This window comes from Carlito syrichta, unplaced genomic scaffold (genome assembly GCF_000164805.1).
Source record: "Carlito syrichta isolate Samal-C Ts95f unplaced genomic scaffold, Tarsius_syrichta-2.0.1 Scaffold315952, whole genome shotgun sequence".
Classification (NCBI taxonomy): domain Eukaryota; kingdom Metazoa; phylum Chordata; class Mammalia; order Primates; family Tarsiidae; genus Carlito; species Carlito syrichta.
In genome coordinates, this window is record NW_007260048.1 from 10,019 (window position 1) to 27,814 (window position 17,796).

A 17,796-nucleotide genomic window follows, 5' to 3' on the forward strand; every position below is an offset into this window, starting at 1 on the left:
CTGATTTTTTGATTTATTGTAGAGATGAGGTCTCACCTGCCCAGGCGGGTCTCGAACCCGCGGGCTTGGGCAATCCACTTACCTCAGCCTCCCAAAGGCGCGGGATTACAGGCTGAGCCACCGAGCCCGGCTACCTCCAATTCTTTATGTGCATTCCCAGGAGGACTGAGATGCTTGCAATGAAGATAAAATTCCCCGATTGCTTCATCATGGCAGCACTTTACTGGAAAATCAGCAAAGCTGGGAACAGAGGCCTGTGTCCTTCACTCTGCTAATCCAACCAGTGTTCGGCAGTTTTTGCCTAAAAAATGGCATGACCCCTGTGCCCCACCTTCCCTATTCACCTAATCACGCTCAGAGTGAATTTTTGTTTCCCCGGATGAAAAAAGTCCTCAAAGGGAAACGTTTCGTGGATGTGAAAGAGGTGAAACAAAAAATGGCAGAAGTACTCAAAGGCATCAAAATTGACCAACTCAAAAACTGAGCAGTGAAAAAAGTGTCTTTATAGGTGTATCGTATCAAACAGAAAGTACTGTGAAGGTGACTGGTGACTGAAGTTTAAACATGTTAAGAATAAACACACAATTTTTTATAAATAAATTCCAGGTTTTTTGGGGTCCCCCTTGCATATGTTATTTTTGTAAGCCTGTTAATAAATCTCTATCTAACTCCTCATCTTCAAATAAGCTCTCCTCCTGGGTTAGGTTTATTTTATTTTATTTTATTTTTTGAGTCAGAGTCTTACTCTGTCACCCAGAGTTGAATGTAGTAGCATGATCACAGCTCACTGCAGCCTCAGCCATCTGGGATCTGGCAATCCTTCCATCTCAGCCTCTCAAGTAGCGGGGACTATAGGCATGTACCACAATGCCTAGCTAAATTTTTTATTTTTTTGTAGAGACAAGGTCCTGCTATGCTGCCCAGGCTGCTCTTGAACTCCTGGGCTCAGGTGATCTTTCTGCCTCAGCCTCCTAAGTGCTGGGATTACAGACGTGAGCCTTTGTGTCCGGCCCCCAGGGTACTGTATTTTATTTTGCCCAACATCAAAGCTTGGTGTTTGGAACCAAGAATTTGGTTGCCATGGGAACTGAGTGAAAACACACACACACACACACACACACACACACACACACACACACACACACACACGCCCTAGATTCCAGAAACACAAAAGGAGCTGTTTAAAAAGGGCTGGAAGAGTTAGAAAGGGGCAAGATGACACTGGCATTCATGAGGAGGAATAACAGAGGGAGCCTTTTGGTCCAAGGAGGTAAAACAAAACAAAACAAAAAAGATACCATACCGTGTTACCTTTCACGGAGTGTGTGGTGCAGGCGCACTGTGAGGAAGAAAGAGAAATGGGATGACTCAGCTTGGCCATCCAACTTTGTTCAGAATTTTAACTATCTACAGGTCAGCACAAACTGGTGGACTATAAGCTATGTGTGCAGCTCTGTGCTTGCAAAAGAAGCATCAGACTAGGAACCGACAGTTTCTCAGCAACAGAAAAAAATGTTTAACTCAACCAGAATGAGCCAGTGTTTACTGTGTTGAGTATCACTGAGCACAAAGCACAAGTCAGACACCTTGAGTGCTGTAAAGATGATAAAGATGTCTTTCCACCTTTGCGAGTTCTAAGAGTGGTCAGGATAGAAACACACACGAAGATTAGCCTGGGTGCAGGGAATCACTGCAAAAGGGACACACAGAGTATTCTGGGGGCAGGAATCGGAGTGATTATTTGTGATTTAGAACATAAGAGAGGTATGGTATGAAACAAGTATTGACTGGGCATCTCTGCCTCTTTTCTGTGTGTGATCTTGTTTTGAAATAGGTCACCTCTTCTTGATGCTGGTAACGAACACTATGATGACATTCTGTTCTGAGCTTCTGGTGAGCAGAGACAGGGAGGGGTTGATAGGAGCCAGGGGAGTGTGAGCGAGGTGTCTGGAGTGGATGTTGTATCCAGGGGTGGGAGGTGTGTCAAAGCGGTGGGTGGGATGCTCCAAGGTCAGGAGGACCACAGCGGGGAGCCAGTACCAGGACAAGGCATCTTTACTAGACTTTACTGACTGGGCAAACATTTGCAGACCCAAAGTTTACTTGCCCTCTCCTCACACTACCAGCTTGGGCTTTTGTCCAAACCGTCCTGGGACAGGCCTGAGGCCCAATCAGAGCTGAGCAGCCTCTCAGGAGCCTGGTTTCTGAGCGGGGATGGCGGGGTGATACAATTGTCCTGTGCTTTAGGCTAGTGGTTATAAAAGGATGCTTTAAAAGGGGCGGAGGTGGGAGAACCACACAGCAATCGTTCTGGCAAGAGGTGCTGAAGCCCTGTGGCTGTGCAGATGGAAAGCAAGGGACAGCTAGGAGCTGGCCAGGATGGGGCCGGTCATTAGACGTAGAAGGTGAAGGAGTCAGATTTACACTTGACCCAGGTGGCTAGGAGGAGGTGGAGGACCAGGAATAAGACAGAGAACACAAGAGGAAATCCAATTTTGTGAGGAAATCTGAGTTTTGGAAATGTTGATTTGGAAGATACTTGAAGAGGTTTATGTGGAGTTGGAAAAGGAGGCTGGTGCTTGAGAGAAAAGGTAGTGTTGACTTGGGCATCATCTACATGGTTTTTATTTATTGTTTTTGTTTTTTTTTGAGTTGGAGTCTCACTCTGTCGCCCGGACTGGAGTGCAGTGGCCGCTCCCAGCCACCGCAGCCTCGCCCGCTGGGCTCCGGCGATCCTTCCGCCTCAGCCTTCCAAGTAGTCGGAATTACAGGCATGCGTTACCACGCCCAGCTGATATTTTTTGATTTATTATAGAGATGAGGTCTCGCTGCCCAGGCGGTTCTCGAACCCGCGGGCTCAGGCAATCCACTCACCTCAGCCTCTCAAAGGCGCGGGATTACAGGCTGAGCCACCGAGCCCGGCTGGTTTTTATTTTTTTTAAGACAAGGTCTCATAACTCACTGCAGCCTTGAGTTCTTGAATTGAGGTGGGAGGCTTGAGTGAACCTCCCACCTCAACCTCCTAAGTAGCTGGGACTACACGCACATGCCACCACATCTGGCTAATTTTTAAATGTTTTATAGAGATGAGGTCTCACTGTATGGCCCAGGCTGGTCTTGAGCTCCTGGTCTCAAGCAGTCCTCCTGCCTTGGCCTCCCAAAGTGCTGGGATTATAGGCATGAGCTACTATGCCCAGTCATCCATATAGTTTAAACAGAGCCTGAAGCTCCTGTCTAGTGTGAGTTTATAAAAGACTTGTGGGACAAATGATAGTGGTGAGGGGAGATGAGATGAGAATTAATTAGGCTTAATACAGAATCTTATCATTGGGAAGGCTTTTGGAGGTAAGAGGGCTTAAATATTAGAGATACCCAACAAATATTTGTCAAATAAAACAAAACTCCCCCCCAAAACAAACAACATGTGGCATAATTGTCACACGTCTATCCAAATGGCACCTGCATTCCTTTAGGGGCAAGGGCTTCATTACCTTGTAATGTCTATTTCACTGTCAGACACCTTATGCTAGGATGTTTCTGTTTTTGAGTAGAAATATGCCTCCCTTTAATTTCAAACCACAGATGCCAGTTTTTATCTCTGGAACAACACAGTCCTTAACTGTCTTGTGGCATTTGTTTTTTATCTGTCTTTCCCACTAAATACTTCCCCCACTTCAAAGGGCAGAGACTTTGTTCTCTGATAGATCTTCAGCACCTAAAACAGTTTCTAGTACAGAGCAAGTAGACAATGAATCCATTCTCTTTTGGACGAAGGAATGAACGAATGGGTGAATGACACTGCCTCAGTCTCCACGTTGAGTGTGATGGGATAACAAGACATTCAAGGGAGACAGACAGAGGTCAGGTTGGAGAGTTACCAACACACAGGCGACAGCTCACACTATGATGGGAACCAAGGAGAGTAAAGAGAGGGCAGCCCAGGAAAGACAAAGAGCAAGACCTTCCATTCATGTATCCATGGACTTCTTATAGCGTACTTACTAAAGTTTAGCCCAAGACTCTGTCTTCTGGAAGCTTGTTCTAGTAGGGGAGAGGGAAGTACATAAATAAAGGAACAGACATGAAATGCAAGCAATGAGAAGTGATGTCAAGAAAAATAAAGCAGGGGAAGGGGACAAAAAAGGACAAGGTGCCATTTTCAGTGGAATGCTCAGGCCAGGCCCCTTTCAATGGAAGTGAGGAGGCAAAACAAGTGAGTGCCAAGTGAGACTGAAAACCCTTGGCCCAAACTCCCTGCGTTACAAGTGAGGGTTGAATTATCTAACAACATGGGTCAATCTGCTCTGTAGATCTCCTCAGTGGTAATGTGGGACCCCCTGGGAGATGGGCTCTTTCTTCCAAACTTCTCTTTCTCTAGGCTACACTTCCCAAGGTGCTAGCGGCCTCCATTAGGGCCAGGTCATTTAGAGGGAGAAACACCAGCAGCAGCCCTAGGTGCCTGCAGCTGAGAAGGTACGCACAACATCACTGGCCTTCATAATAATGCCTTATAAGTCCTGAGATGCAAAAACGGAGGTTCAGAAGATTAAACAACTTGCCCAGAGCTATAAAATTCATGATTACTAGAGTGAGGCTCAAACCCAAGTGTACCCGTCGTGATTGTGACATTTTCGCTGTTGATTCTAACAAAACTCGATTTAATTCTCAGAAGAAGGTGAAGTCAAGAGGAGAACAGGCTAACATTTACAGTGTCTACCTCGTGTGTAGGACCGTGTAGACGTTTGCAGATATCATATTTCATCCTCACAGCAACCCTAGAAGCTAGGTACTTGTATCTTCATCTTACAGATGAGGAAGATGAGGCACAGAAAGGCTCGGTAACATGCCAGAGTTCTGACAGCTGTTAAGTGGCAAGCTGGGATTGGAGCTACCGGTCACCCTCACAATGAACTCTCGTGTTTCTTTATACCCAGACATTTCATTAAAACCGTGACTGTTTCACTAAAACCACCACACTTCTGCTGTCAGTCTCTATTGAGCTGAGGGGGCTGTGCTCTAACCTAAGTGGCCTTGAAAGGACATCAAGGGAGGACCATGATCTAGAATGTTGCCACTGGTCCAAGTGTGAGGATAATTCTATTGCCTCTTGTGAATGCTAAAACTATTTTGGTAGGGTTATTTTTTCGCAGCATTCTCTTCATCTAAAGAGAATTAATACCGTGAATATGTGTCATCCCTTTGTAGACATCCCTTCACAAAGTCATAAAAACGGAAGGCTGAATTAAGGATGCAAAGCTTCCATGTTATAACTAATTTTGCCATCGAAAGCACTCACTGCATTATTTGAAAGAGTACTTTTGCATTCGAAGTAGTGCATTTGCCTTCTACCATCTCATTAATGCCACTTTTAACAAGATCGGTAATGACACAAATTACTCTAGGGTACTTTTAAATGTTCATCTAACCATGCAGTGACACCAAGTGGCTGGTTGAGGAATGATCAGATGCTAAATTAGAACTATATGTTAAGTTAAAAAAAAAAAAAAAATTCCAGTCAGGCATGGTGGCTTATGCCTGTAACCCCAGGACATTGGGAGGCAGAGGCAAGAGGACTGCCTGAGTTCAGGGGTTTTAAACCAGCCTGGGAAATTTGGTGAGACCTCGGCTCTACAATAAATCAAAAAATTAGCTGGTGTGGTGGCACACCTGCTGTTCCAGTTTCCTGGAAGGGTGAGGCAGAAGTATCACCTGAGCCTAGCAGATTGAGGCTTTAGTGGCCATGAGTGTGCCACTGCACTCCAGCCTGGGCAACAGAGTGAGACTCTGACCAAAAACAAAAAACAAAAAAACTTCCATAGGTATATACTTTTTTTTTTTTTTAGTCAAAGTTTTCCTCTGTCGCCCAGTCTGGAGTGCAGTGGCATGATCACAGCTCACCATAGCCTTGATCTGCTTGGGCTCAGGCGATCCTTCTGCCTCAGCCTCCAGTGTGGCTGGGATACAGATGCGTGCCACCACACCCGGCTAATTTTTTTGTAGAGACATAGTCTTGCCATGTTGTCCAGGCTGGTCTCAACTATAGGACTCAAGTAACCCTCCCACCTTGGTTTCCCAAATTGCTGCGATTACAGCATGAGCCACTGTGTCTGGTATAGGTACCATATTTGGCCTGTTGATCTGTTTAGATTTCAGGGAATTAAAAAATTGTCACAGGCCAGGTGTGGTGGCTCACTTTAGGTGGCCAAGGTGGGAGAACTGCTCAAGCCCAGGAGCACCATAAGGAACCAGTTTCTCTTAGAAAATGGCTAATTCCAGCTCTACAACAAGAAAGGTTAAGATGTACTTAAAACATTCTGTCATGCCAGAAAGCAAGGGAGCTATAATACCAAAGACTTCTAAAGTTGTGTCATAAGGACTAAGAAACCAACTTGAAGAGTCTTCCGCTGGCCAGAGGTGAAGTAATTTGTTAAAACAATGTAAGCTAACCAGAATGCTGCATTTTAAATATTAGTATAACATTAATGGAGTACTATAACATTTTCTGTTAAAATTTTCGAATGGGGCAATCCCTTCAGGTCTCCTCCCACTGTGGGAGTTTCTCTGTCCTCTCAATAAATCCTGCTTTCTCACTCTTTAAAAAAAAAAATTAGGATAAATAAGGTATTGTGATTTGATTTTAAAAAAATTCTCAGCAGGCATACTGAAATCCTGCTAATGAAATAGTACAATATCTGGAATCTTCCTAAAAATAATCCAGGGTAGGGCTGGGTGGAAGCTGTGAGGGTACAACATGACACAGAACTGGCCTGGAGCTGACCATCATTGTGGGTAGGGGATGGCTACAGATGGTTTCATTACCTCATTCTCTCTACCCTTCTATAAGCTTGAACATATTCATACTAAAATGTTAGACAAAAGAAAAAAATTGTACCAACTCGTTACCCTGGGTTTGGTGAAAACAAATGCTTAGAAACTAGATCATCTGCTTGAAGTCTTACCTAAACTGATTCAATCATGTCAATCTTACTCCTTATTAAATAAAAAGGAAAAAAGAGGATGAATAATTGCTGAAATCTGCTATGGGTCATAAACATCAAGTAACTTACAAATAATATCTTAGTAAATACTAAAAGAAAATAAAAGATATCTATAAAATACTAAAAGATATTATCTTTCTCCTTCTCCTTCTTCTTTTTTGAGTTGGGGTCTCACTCTGTCACCCAGGTTGGAGTACAGTGACATAGCTTACCTCAGCCTCGACCTCCTGGGCTCAAGCAACCCTTCTGTCTCAGCCTCCAGACTATAGGCATGTGCCACCACACCTGGCTAGCTTTTTTTTTTTTCCATAGAGATGAAGTCTCACTATGTTGCCTAGGCTGGTCTTGAACTCCTGAGCTCAAGCAAATCCTTCTGGCTTGCTAGGATTACAGGTGGGAGCCACTGAAAGATATTTTTTAATCCTATGAGCTTACATTATACACGTGTGCCCCCCCCACGTGAGGTTTCTTATTAGCACTTAACAGATGGAGAAAGTTAGTCTTTTTTTCAGAGATAGGGTCTTGCTCTGTTGCCCAGGCTGGAGTGTAGTGGTATGATCACAGCTCACAGCAGCCTTGACCTCCTGCACTCAAGTGATCTTCCCACCTGAACCTCCTGAGTAGCTGGGACTACAGGCACATGCCACCATGCCCAGCTAATTAAAAATTTTTCTTTGTAGAGTCAAAGTCTTGTTACGTTGCTCAGTCAGGTCTCAAATTCCTGGCCCAAGCGATTCTCCTGCTTCAGCCTCCCAAGATGCTGGGACTACAGGTATGAACCACTGCACCAACTGAAGCTAAGTTCTTTTTTTTTTTGAGTTGGAGTCTCACTCTGTCGTCCAGGCTGGAGTGCAGTGGCCCACTCATGGCCACTGTAACCTCGACCTGCTGGGCTTAGGGAATCCGCTTCAGCCTTCCAAGTAGCTGGAACTACAGGCACACGCCACCATGCCCAGCTAATTCTTTGATTTATTGTAGAGATGAGTTCTCACCAAGTTGCCCAGACTGGTCTCGAATCCCTGGACTCATGCAATCCTCTCGCCTCAGTCTCCCAAAGTGCTGGGATTGTAGGCTTGAGTCACTGTGTCTGGCCTGAAGCTAAGTCTTAAAGAGGCTGGGTAACTTTCCAAACATCATCCTGCTAAGTAACAGAGCTGAAATTCAAACTACAAATACCTGTTCATTATATTTTACCAGATTTCTTCCCAAGCGTAGGGAGGAGAATGGAAAAGACTGAGCAGGCACTAGGGTGAGAAGGAGACACCAAGGGGGCAAGATTTAAGGAGGCGCCGGGCTCGGTGGCTCAGCCTGTAATCTCGCGCCTTTGGGAGGCTGAGGTGAGTGGATTGCCTGAGCCCGCGGGTTCAAGACCCGCCTGGGCAACTTGACAAGACCTCATCTCTACAATAAATCAAAAATTAGCCGGGCGTGGTAGCGTGCGCCTGTAGTTCCAGCTACTTGGAAGGCTGAGGTGGAAAGATCGTCAGAGCCCAGCAGGTCGAGGCTGCGGTGGCCAGGAGCGGCCACTGCACTCCAGTCTGGGCGACAGAGTGAGACTCTAACTCAAAAAAAAAAAAAAAAAAAGATTGAAGGAGGCACTCACTGTCAGTGCCCATTCTGCACTTGGACGACTGCAAGTGTGAGTGCTTCCTTAAATTTTGTGCCCTGGGTGCCTTGAATCTCCACCCTAGTAAAAGACGTTTGATGGGAGTCTGCAAAGCTGGGAAATCTGAATAACTGCCTATAAGCACCTGAGCTGAGGCTCTGAGCCAGCTCCCTGCTGCATTACCCACACTGTCCTCTGGGGGACTCTGCAGTCACCTAGCATAGGACAACCCTTGGCAGCCAGCTGACTTTCTCCACACATTCACACAACCCCAGGGAATGCTGTCCCACCCAGGTACAGAGTGGGATCAACGCAGTCAGATGTTTGGAGGTCCCTGCGAGGGGACTGTAACTTCGTCCAATGCTAGATTATGTGTATATTTACTTTTCATGAAGTTGTCCCTGAGCAGAACCAAACTACCACCTTGGTTACTTCTGGAGAAGATCCCAGTCTTCCCTGGTGCCTGGTTTGGTGCATGTCACATCGTAGGATTTTAACAAATGGGGAGTCATCAATGATCCAGAAGATACTTGATTTCTGAGGGGAGGTCAGAGCCCAAAGGGTAAAAACATGCAACCATTTACACCTGTTGTTCTCTACAGTCAAGGAACATGACCCCAAAGAGGTCTTGGAAACAGGAACAGAGTGACAATAGGATGGGTGTGCTCTGCTCCAAGGGCCACAGACCAGGAACAAGAAGGTGGTGGTAGCCCAGGGCTGGCAAAAGCTCCCTGCCCTCTGGCATTCAATGGGAGTGTGGAGTAGAAGTCAGGTATTTCCTAGGGCTTTACACTTGCCATGTGTCCTGGACCCCAAACCACGACTTGACTTGGATATTCGTTGAGTCTCTCAGCCCCTCTGTGGCCAGGGTAGGTGTTCATTTCCAGCTTAAGCGAGGGGGAGAATCCATCAATTTGCCAATTAACTGGCCAAGACATTTACTCAGAGAAAATGCAAATGTTCATGTTCTGTGGCCTGAAGACATTAAAATGAGGAATTGTCAGGATTCAGAATCTCCTATTCAAATTAATTCAGCAAGCATAACAATTCAGCGCCAATGCAGGATGGAGATGATACAGGGCGCAGCCATAGGAACCCAGTGCTACCCTTGGACACCCCAAGAAGCATCATCTTACGTGGAATAGACGGTGATGCTTTCCCTCTCTTCGATCTTGATGCTTTCGTCACTGGGAACTGGTGGGTCGCTTTGAAATTGGTTTGGAATCCGGAACCAGACTTTTAGTTTCTTCTGCAGGGAGCCATCTTCACTGGGGAACACAGCAAAGGAAATAGGGACAGTCATCCCCATTCCAATTCCTAAAAAATAAGCACAGAGTGAGGTGGGGATTAGAGACAGAGCTTGCCCAGGGCTGTGGAGGATGATTTCTCATTCTTCTTCCAAGGCAATGTTTTTTGTTCTTGAAATTAACAATGAACATTTCAAGTGCTAAAAATATAGTTAGGGTCAAGCATGGTAGCTCATGCCTGTAATCCCAGCCCTTTGGGAGGCCGAGTCAGGAGTATCACTTGAGAGAGATATATAAAGGGTGCCAAAAAATGTGTATGCATTTAAAAAAAGGAAAAAACTGTATTAAAATTGTAATACTCAATATATACTGATAACAAGAGATGGATTCAAGTCATGTTTGACTTCTGCAATTACAAGAGGTACTCAAAGTGGTTACCATCAGTGTCCAGACACTTCTGATTGTGGCGAACTAAAAGCAACACATAAATAAAATCTCTTAAAATAGGTATACTTTTTTTGGCACCCTGGTATGTATATACTTTTAGTTTATATATATAGAAAGAGAGAGTTAGACTTACATGAACACTTTATTTTATTTTTATACATTGGAGGGAGGAGTATAGTGGCACGACTCTTTTTTTTGAGTCAGAGTCTCACTCTGTTGCCCAGGCTGGAGTGCAGTGCCATGCTCACGACCACCGCAGCCTCAACCTGCTGGGCTCAGATGATCCTTCCGCCTCAGCCTTCCAAGTAGCTGGAATACAGGCTTGCATCACCACGCCCAGCTAATTTCTGTGATTTATCGTAGAGATGAGGTCTTGCCAAGTTGGCCAGGCTGGTTTCAAATCTGTGGGTTCAAGCAGTCCTCTCACCTTGGCCTCCCAAAGTGCTGGGATAATTAGGTGTGAGTCACTGTGCCCAGTCAGACTCTTTTAAAAATTACATATTTCAAGAGTACAGACTATCAGTATCTACTTCCTATCTACACATCATTTTAAGGAAATAATTTAAAATATGGAAAAGGTTATAGGCAATAGGATATACAGCAGAACTTATAATTCTGTTCAAAACAGGACTATGTCTAAGTAAATGATAGGCACATGATGAAATATAATGTAGCTATGAAAAATTATACTGCAGAAAACTATTTACATTGGATATGGTGGCTCATGCCAGTAATCCTAGCAGTTTGGGAGGCCAAGGTGGGAGGATTACTTGAGGCCAGGAGCTCAAGACCAGCCTGGGCAACATAATGGAGCCTCCTCTATAAAAAAAAAAATTTTTTTTTTAAATTAGCTGGAAAAGCCGGGCTTGGTGGCTCAGCCTGTAATCCTAGTGCTTTGGGAGGCTGAAGTGAGTGGACTGCCTGAGCCCGCGGGTTCGAGATCCACCTAGGCAACTTGGCAAGACCTCATCTCTACAATAAATTAAAAATTAGCCGGGCATGGTAGTGCGTGCCTGTAATTCCAGCTACCTGGAAGGCTGAGGTGGAAGGATCGCCGGAGCCCAGCAGTTTGAGGCTGTGGTGGCCGGTAGCGTGCCACTGCACTACAGTCTGGGTGACAGAGTGTGACTCCAACTCAAAAACAAACAAATAAATAAATAAATAAACAAATTAGCTGGACATAGTGGCACATACCAATAGTCCCTGCTATTGGGGAGGCCCAGATGGGAGACTTGCTTATGCCCAGGAGTTCGAGTCTGTAGTGAGCTATGTTTGCACCACTGCACTCCAGCCTGGGTGACAGAGTGAGACTGTCTCAAAAAAAAAAAGAAAAAAAAAAAAGAAGACTATTTAGCAGTAATGGAAAATAATAAGTAACAGAAGCAGGATATGCAACTGTAGGAACACTAAGATTACATTTAAAAGCCCTAAAGAAATATATTCAAAAGGCAACAATTATTGTATTAGAGTGGAAGGATCTGGGATCCTGTTTTATTTAATGAGTTTAATAATTTGTATGCATATTTTAATCTAAAATACATTATGAAAGTGTTAAGAAGGAAAAGAGTTCTTCTTGACCTCCTGCTGGTCAACTGATTTTCCAAAGCCTGCTTACTCTGGCCTTAGTAAATGTTATTAAGACTAATACCAGTTTTTAACTTTCCAAGTTATCATCTTGAAAAATATCCCCAAAATTAATCCCGATGTCTCTTTTTCCACCTTGTTTTCTGACCCATTTTTGTTTTACAGTGATTCTAAAGTGCTGGTCAAACTAAAGAGCTTCTAGAACCAAGATCAAATTTGAAGATGGCTCACATGCTAACAGGCACACCTTTCAAGAAACTTCAGACTTACTGTCTTAAAAATAGGCAGGCAGCCATCATGAACTGCCAAGTCTTTAAGAGCAGGATGGCTTAAGAATTTCATTTGCCAGAACAGAGTCTGGGACCTGCTTCCCTCATTGCTCACTAAGCCTCAGTTCCTGGCAGATTTAGGGGTACTAGGGGCTGACTCTGGATTTCCAACCCAGCAATGATGGTCTCAAGTCAGATGCTGGCCTTGCCTTGTGTTGTGGCTCAGCTTACTGTGGGCACACCTTAACTGATCAACCAATGCAAAGATACAATAAGTACTATAGGGTTAAAACAGAAACAAATGGGGGGGGATGGGATTAACAGTAGCAAATATCTGTCTGGGGATGGGGAAACACCTCTTATCAACAGGGTGCCTGAATGAAACATAATTGTACACCTAACCCTTAACTGTACCCCACAAAACCATAATAAAAAATATTGATTATGAAAAATAAATAAACTCTTAAGAATATAAAAACAAAAACAAAAACAAAACCGAAAAAAGAGTACATGGTGCCATACCTGGGAGCAAAGTATGAACTCAGAGATACTGAACAGGGAGACCTCAACGTGAGGGGTGGATGGGCTGACATCAGAGTGGTTTCCCCAGAGCTTTTGTGATGACCTCCTTGTTCATTCAGTGCCACCAAAATGGGTTGTTACAGGTGTCTGATAGCCCCTCACTTGTGTTTTCTTCTGAGGAAGTGAGACCATGTAAAGCTCGCCTCTGAGCCACATCCTGCAGGGATACTATACTCACCCTTGTCATTGGTGCCCCCCACGTATTTCACAACTTTGGGCATTGCTTCCCGTAGAGCTTCATCCACAGGCTTATCTGTCACTTCTACTGTGGCGAACTTCCCTCCTTCACAAACCCTTTCCTCATAGGAGATGTCTTCCTGGAGAAAGAGGGAAGACACAGTGTGTTTGTTTGCTTATGTATTTATTATTATAAAGATGTGGGGTACAATTCAGGGTTAGGTATACAAACGTTGATTATGCAGGTACCCTTGTTGACGAGGTATGCCCCTCTCTCCCCTAGCAGTTTCCCTCAACTGCCACCCCCCCTCACAGTTTCCCACTACTGCCAATCGCTTTCTTATAGTATTATAATTGTTCAAGGTCCACTTATGAGTGAGAACATATGGTACTCAGTTCTTTGTTTCTGTGATAGATCACTGAGTATGATCGACTCTAAATCCATCCAAGTTGTTGCAAAGTCCATATGTTTGACCTTTATGGCTGTATAATATTCCATTGTATATATGTACCACATTTTTTTAATCCAGTCCAGCTTCAATGGGCAACATGGTTGGTTCCATGTTTTTGCTATTGTGCATAGAGCTGCAGGACACATACCGACACAGTGTTTAAGAGATACAAAGTGGTAGCCTGTGATGTCTCTAGAAGCAGTAGGCCAGCTACAAGAGGTACACACAGACTGCCAAGGAACTTTCCATAATGGATATGGTGTCAGGGCAGAAGAGACAGGCCTGAGTATGAAGGGCTGTGAGAAAAAGATTCTGGGATTCTTGTAAGTGAAGAGACAGCAGAATCAGGAAGAAAACACAACAAAACTTCTTATAATTATGATTCTTGGAGAGATAAGAGAAGATATTGCATCCTGAAATACCAAAATGCTAGAAAAATGAAATGTTCAGACACCAAAAGCACTTGTGGAAATTAAAAATCTGATAATAGAAATGAAAAATTCAGTAAAATGGTTTGAAGATAAAGTTCAAGGAAATCTTCCAGAAAGTCAAGTAAAATAATTAGAAAAAAAAAAGAGAAGAGAAAAACATTTTTTAAAAAAGAGAAAATAAATATGCTAACAACAACAATCTCACAAAACTGGAAGGTCTCAAGATGATCTCATTCTCATAGCAGAACTACAATTCAAGAAGAATGAGAGCACAGTTATCTCTTAGTATCTGTGGAGATTGGTTTCCAGGACCTCCTGTGGATATCAGAATCCTTGGACGCTCAAGTCTCTTACATAAACTGGTGTTGTGTTCGTATATGACCTACCTATATCCTCTGCATACTTTAAATCATCTTTCGACTACTTATAATGCCCCATGCAATATAGATGCTATGTAAATTGTGGCTATGCCGTACTTTTAAAATTTGTAATATTTTAATTGTTGTATCATTATTATTTTAGAATGTTTTCCATCTGCTGTTGGTTGACTCCACAGATGCAGAACTCACGACTGTAGTTCTGGCCACAGCATATGCCAAGACACAACATGCTCTCCCTCACTCTTGCCTCACCCAATCGTAGTTTCTCAATTTCCTTGAGCTCAGCTGCGCTGTCTCTTTCCTCACAAATCCTTCCTCTCCTCATCACCAGTCTCTGCACTGAGTCTCTGTCCTAGAGATCACTATCGTCTCCTTGTGTATATCCTCATTACAGGCTCACGCATCTCTCCCGCACCATTCCCCCTTCTCGTCATGTGATCTCTCAAATACTTCTGTATTCCTGGACATACTGTAAGACAGTGCTTTTCAAATTTAAAAAGATCACATTCTACAATAAGGAAAACATTTTGACATCATGCCTTGTCATGAATATTCACATGGTTGAAACAAAGTTTCACAAAATAATACTTTACACTTACGGATGGGATACACTCTGATACTATCTTCTCTTCTACTCTACTGGAGTGACTTTTATTCTATTCCACTAGAAGAAAAAAGTGGTTCTGTTAACTTACTGTCTGGTCATGGAACACAGGAAACTGGCATGGAGGTATAAATTTGGGAGTCATCAGTATACAAGGGCCCCAAAGCTATGAATGAGGTTGATGTTGTCCAGGGAACATATACAGAGCATTCTACATCAATCTAATCATGTTAATGAATCTCCTGCCTAAGAGCCTTTATTCACTGGGTTAATCTACCCTAGATGATCCTGGTACCACCTAGCTTCTCCCTACCTTGCCAGCCAGAGCACCTCCTCAGGGACTTCTGCTCTTTCCTTTATTTATTTTTTATTTTTAAGTCAGAGTCTCATGCTGTTGCCCAGGTTGGTACAGTAGCATGATCACAGCTCACTGCAGCCTCAAACTCCTAGACTTAAGTGATACTCCTGCCTCTGTCTCCTACAATGCTGGGATTATAGGCATGAGCCACAGGGCCCGGCCTGCTGTTTCCTGAATGCCCTGGTCATTCCCATGCCAGGGCTTTTGCACCTGCTGCTCCCTCTGCCTGGAGTCACCACTGCATCTCTCTGTACCTAGCGCTGTGTCTTGTATATTGCAGGCACTCTATATTTATGGGAAAAGAGGGCAACAGAGCAAAGCCTGGCTTTACACTAATAACAAGGAACACAAAAGCCGTAGCTAGGGAGAGACGAGAACTTCATCTAACCCCATCTCTGAGAGAAAATCAGGGCCATGATATCTTAAGCCAGTTCCAACATGGGGACCACCTGTTTTCACAGCATATGCATCCACAAGCTCTCATTTAAACCACCGGACCACTGTGAGAATTTAGATTTGAAAGATGGGCATTTAAAAATGATTTTAGGCTGGGCACAAGCCTGTAATCGTAGCACTTTGGGAGGCCGAGGTGAGGGGATTACCTGAACCTACAGGTTCGAGAACAGCCTGGGCAATTTGGCGAGACCTCATCTCTACAATAAATCAAAAAATTAGCTGGCATGGTTGTGCGCACCTGTAGTTCTGGCTACTTGGAAGGCTGAGGGGGGAGGATCGTCTGAGCCCAGCAGGTCGAGGCTGCAGTGGCTGTGAGCGTGCCACTGCACTCCAGCCTGGGCGACCAACTCAAAACAAACAAACAAACAAACAAACAAACAAACAAACAAAACTATTCTAGTCCTCCAGGGAGCTCTATTTAAATTTATTGAACTAGAGTTCTCTATTGCTGCAGAGAACAGGGTTCCAACACAGTCTTGAGTCTTACACTTAGCATCCCTAGTGCATTTGCTTGGAACACGGCCCATAATAACAGCCCCACTTTGCCCCATTTCCATTAGTCTATGCTCCAATCAGTTGCTAGATGAGGAGTTTGGCCTGTGGCCACAAACACCAATATTTAACATTCAGTGGGAAACTCGGTGGAGTTCAAGACCCAGACAAAGGTTTTACGAGAATACCTCTTGCTATGGGACTTGCAAGTCCTCTGCAAGGTTGGTGTTTTTCTTGCCACCTGATGAGATGGGTATATATGTTCATTTTGGAAGCCAGCTTTCTCATTACAAGAAAATAGTGACCATAATAATTATCTTAACAGAGTCCTTTCTATGTGTCCAGTATCATTTTAAACACATTATGTGGATTCATTCATTCAATTCCTCCAACAATCCTGTGAAAAAGTTAGTGCTTTAATCTCTATTTTCAGATGAAACTGGAGAACAAGAGGTTCATTAACATGCCCAAATGACACCGGGCAAGAGTTGGTGCCAGGATTCAAACCCAGGCTATTGGGTCTTAACTAGTGTGCACAGGCTGGACACAGATCTGATAAGAATGTCAGTTATAAGCCGGGCTCGGTGGCTCAAACTGTAATCCCGCCCCTTTGGGAGGCTGAGGTGAGTGGACTGCCTGAGCCCGCAGGTTCGAGACCCACCTGGGCAACTTGGTGAGACCTCATCTCTATAATTAAAAAAAAAAAAATTAGTGGGGCGTGGTAGCGCACGCCTGTAGTTCCGGCTACTCGGAAGGCTGAGGCGGAAGGATCGCCAGAGCCTGGCAGGTCGAGGCTGCAGTGGTTGGGAGCGGCCACGGCACTCCAGTCTGGGCAGCAGAGTGAGACTCCAACTCAAAAAAGGAAAGAATGTCAGTTATGAATATCAATCCTGCTCTGAGCATCCACAAGGCCACCCAATCCACAGAGAGCTGCCAACCCATCTCCCACCCTGCGTAATGAAGAAGGCCCGAGATAAGGTCTGTAGCAGCACTGGTCTCCTTGCCAAGTACCTGGAATCAGTCCTGAACATCTGGTGAGTCTAAAGCCCATTCTATATGAGGCATGTGCTATGCCATCCCTTCGCCCAGGAGACTGTACAACAGTTTCTGACCCAGACTCTTGCCAGGGTAAGAGAGAAAAGTTCATGGAGACACTCTCTTCAAAATAATAAATCCTTGAATTTGTATTAAAAATTTACAAGCATATTTAATGTTAATTAATTGGTTAAGTTCAAGCCCCAGACAAAAGTTTTACAGAAATGCCTCTTGCTATAGGATTTGCAAATCCTCTGCAAGGTCAGTTTTTTCTTTCTTTTTTTTGGTCACCAAATAATAACAATAACTAATTAATTGTCACATTGGCATCCTCATCTTAGAGTTGAGGAATTGGAGGCTTTACAGGGGCTGAGATTTACATAATTTACCCAAAATGTCCTATAAAACTAAGGGGAAGCTGTTACCATGCCCATCCAAGTACTCGGCATTCTGTTGAACAATTTAGAATTGGTTATCTCATTTAAATCTCAAAACTATCTATTAAGGTATGAATTTTCTCTCAAGGTGAGCTTCAGAGAGGATAAGTTGCTTTGTGGCTACACTGTTACTAAGAGTAAGGGTGAAGCCGGGCTCGGTGGCTCAGCCTGTAATCCCATGCCTTGGGAGGCTGAGGTGAGTGGATTGCCTGAACCTGCAGGTTCGAGACCCGCCCGGGCA

At 44.2% G+C, this 17,796-nt stretch overlaps 1 protein-coding gene across 1 annotated transcript in view; it reads right to left on the reverse strand.

Annotated features, from left to right (window-relative positions):
- HEBP1 (heme binding protein 1) overlaps positions 1-17,796 on the reverse strand; it is a 24,156-nt gene that overhangs the window by 5,679 nt on the left and 681 nt on the right. The window contains exons 2-3 of the mRNA XM_008073574.2: positions 12,912-13,050; positions 9,741-9,921 (exon numbers count right to left, since the gene is read on the reverse strand). Coding sequence (XP_008071765.1) covers positions 9,741-9,921; positions 12,912-13,050 — 320 coding nt within the window. The remainder of the gene's footprint in view (positions 1-9,740; positions 9,922-12,911; positions 13,051-17,796) is intronic.